This window comes from Austrofundulus limnaeus, unplaced genomic scaffold, assembly GCF_001266775.1.
Source record: "Austrofundulus limnaeus strain Quisiro unplaced genomic scaffold, Austrofundulus_limnaeus-1.0 Scaffold249, whole genome shotgun sequence".
Classification (NCBI taxonomy): Eukaryota; Metazoa; Chordata; class Actinopteri; order Cyprinodontiformes; family Rivulidae; genus Austrofundulus; species Austrofundulus limnaeus.
Genome location: NW_013952651.1, coordinates 857,657 through 859,164, shown reverse-complemented (window position 1 = coordinate 859,164; position 1,508 = coordinate 857,657). Strand labels below are relative to the sequence as shown.

The 1,508-nt window shown below is 34.3% G+C and overlaps 1 protein-coding gene across 1 annotated transcript in view; it reads left to right on the top strand.

Moving 5' to 3' along the window:
* Window positions 1-1,508, top strand: part of ska2 (spindle and kinetochore associated complex subunit 2) — a 22,243-nt gene that overhangs the window by 12,754 nt on the left and 7,981 nt on the right. The window contains exon 4 of the mRNA XM_014020345.1: window positions 264-338. Within this exon, the coding sequence (XP_013875799.1) occupies window positions 264-338 (75 nt within the window). The remainder of the gene's footprint in view (window positions 1-263; window positions 339-1,508) is intronic.

Genomic DNA, 1,508 nt, shown 5'->3' with positions numbered 1-1,508 from the left:
ATATGTGTAGCTTTAGCACCAGAACTATCTGTTTAGGTGGCGGTAATAAATGAACATTTGGGATTTTTATATTTTAGCTTGATTTACTGACAAGTTTGTTTTTATTAAAAACAAAATTTATCAGTCAAATTGAAACCAGTCAATTGAGATTTTATATTTGAATATGGCTGAAAGAAGAAATCTCACATAAATATAGTACTTAAAAACAATGAAATATACACCTCATTTATTACATTTATAATTTATTTATTTTCATTTCTTAGGCTGAGCCTCTGACGGAGTCGGAGCAACAATCAGCAGTTCTGCTGGGGTCAGAAGTCAGTCAGCTCAGAACAGAGGTAAGTTGTCTTAATTAATCACATTTCAGGGCTCTAGTTTTCAGCCAGTTTGGTCACAAATGTGACCTGATTTCTTAATAGTACGACTAGAAAACTTTTCCGGTTGCACTAGTGTGACCAGACGTTCAAGGAGGGGTGGCGGGTTTGTTTAATCCTGTATCAGCATTTGAACACTGCTTTCAGCAAATCAGGCCAACCCCAGAGCCGTTTTATCCAATCAGAGCAGAGCAGGGCGGGTCTTTGTGTGAGGCCAGGTGCAGTAGAGACAATCTGCAGGTTAAAACAGCAGCTGAAGCAGAGGTCAGTCCTGAGTGAGTAGACCTCTTCTCCTGTTATTCCATCAAGCCTGTACTGACCCCCAAACAAGAGTCAATATCCATGAAAACTGGTAAAAAAAAAAGAGCACAAAATTAAAAATAAATATATTAAAAGGTAAAATGGAACAAAATAACTAAAGAGATGGATCAGTCTGAAACATATGATGGAGTATTAGGGCCAGACAATGAGATTTTTTTTAAATTACGAGAATAAAGTCATAATTTACGACAAAGTCGTATAAAAATAAAGTCATAATATTACGAGATTGAAGTCGTAATGTTATGAGAAAAAGGTCATAATATTACTAGATTAAAGTCATTATATTCTAGCCTTTACATGAAAAAGCATGCAGTTATCACTGCATTAAAATGAGGAATGTTGAGCAACTTGTCAAGTTGTTCTTTAGTATTGCTTAAAATAAATAAGTAATCTTTTACGCGTTCGCATCAAATTATCAGTAGTAGCAGGACTTGGAAATTGTGCAAACAACTCTGATAAACTGAAGCTGTCTTGACAGATAGTCAGCATGTAGCTGATTTGGATGAAGGCATATTAATCTAAGTGACCCAAATCATCACAGACTACTTTATAAACATGGCTGTCCACAGAAGGTGTGAGGAAAATAAGGAGGAAATGAGGAATGGAAAATGGACACGTCATGTAAGATTATGATTTTTTTTTCTCGAAATATTACGACTTTATTCTCTTTATTACCTTAATCTTGTAATATTATAACTTTAATCTTGTAATAATAATAAAAAAAATTGGTTGTGTGGCCCTAATACAAAATGAAAATCTATCTGAGGGCTGCAGCCAAATACAATAATATAATTCATGAAATACAAATACTTA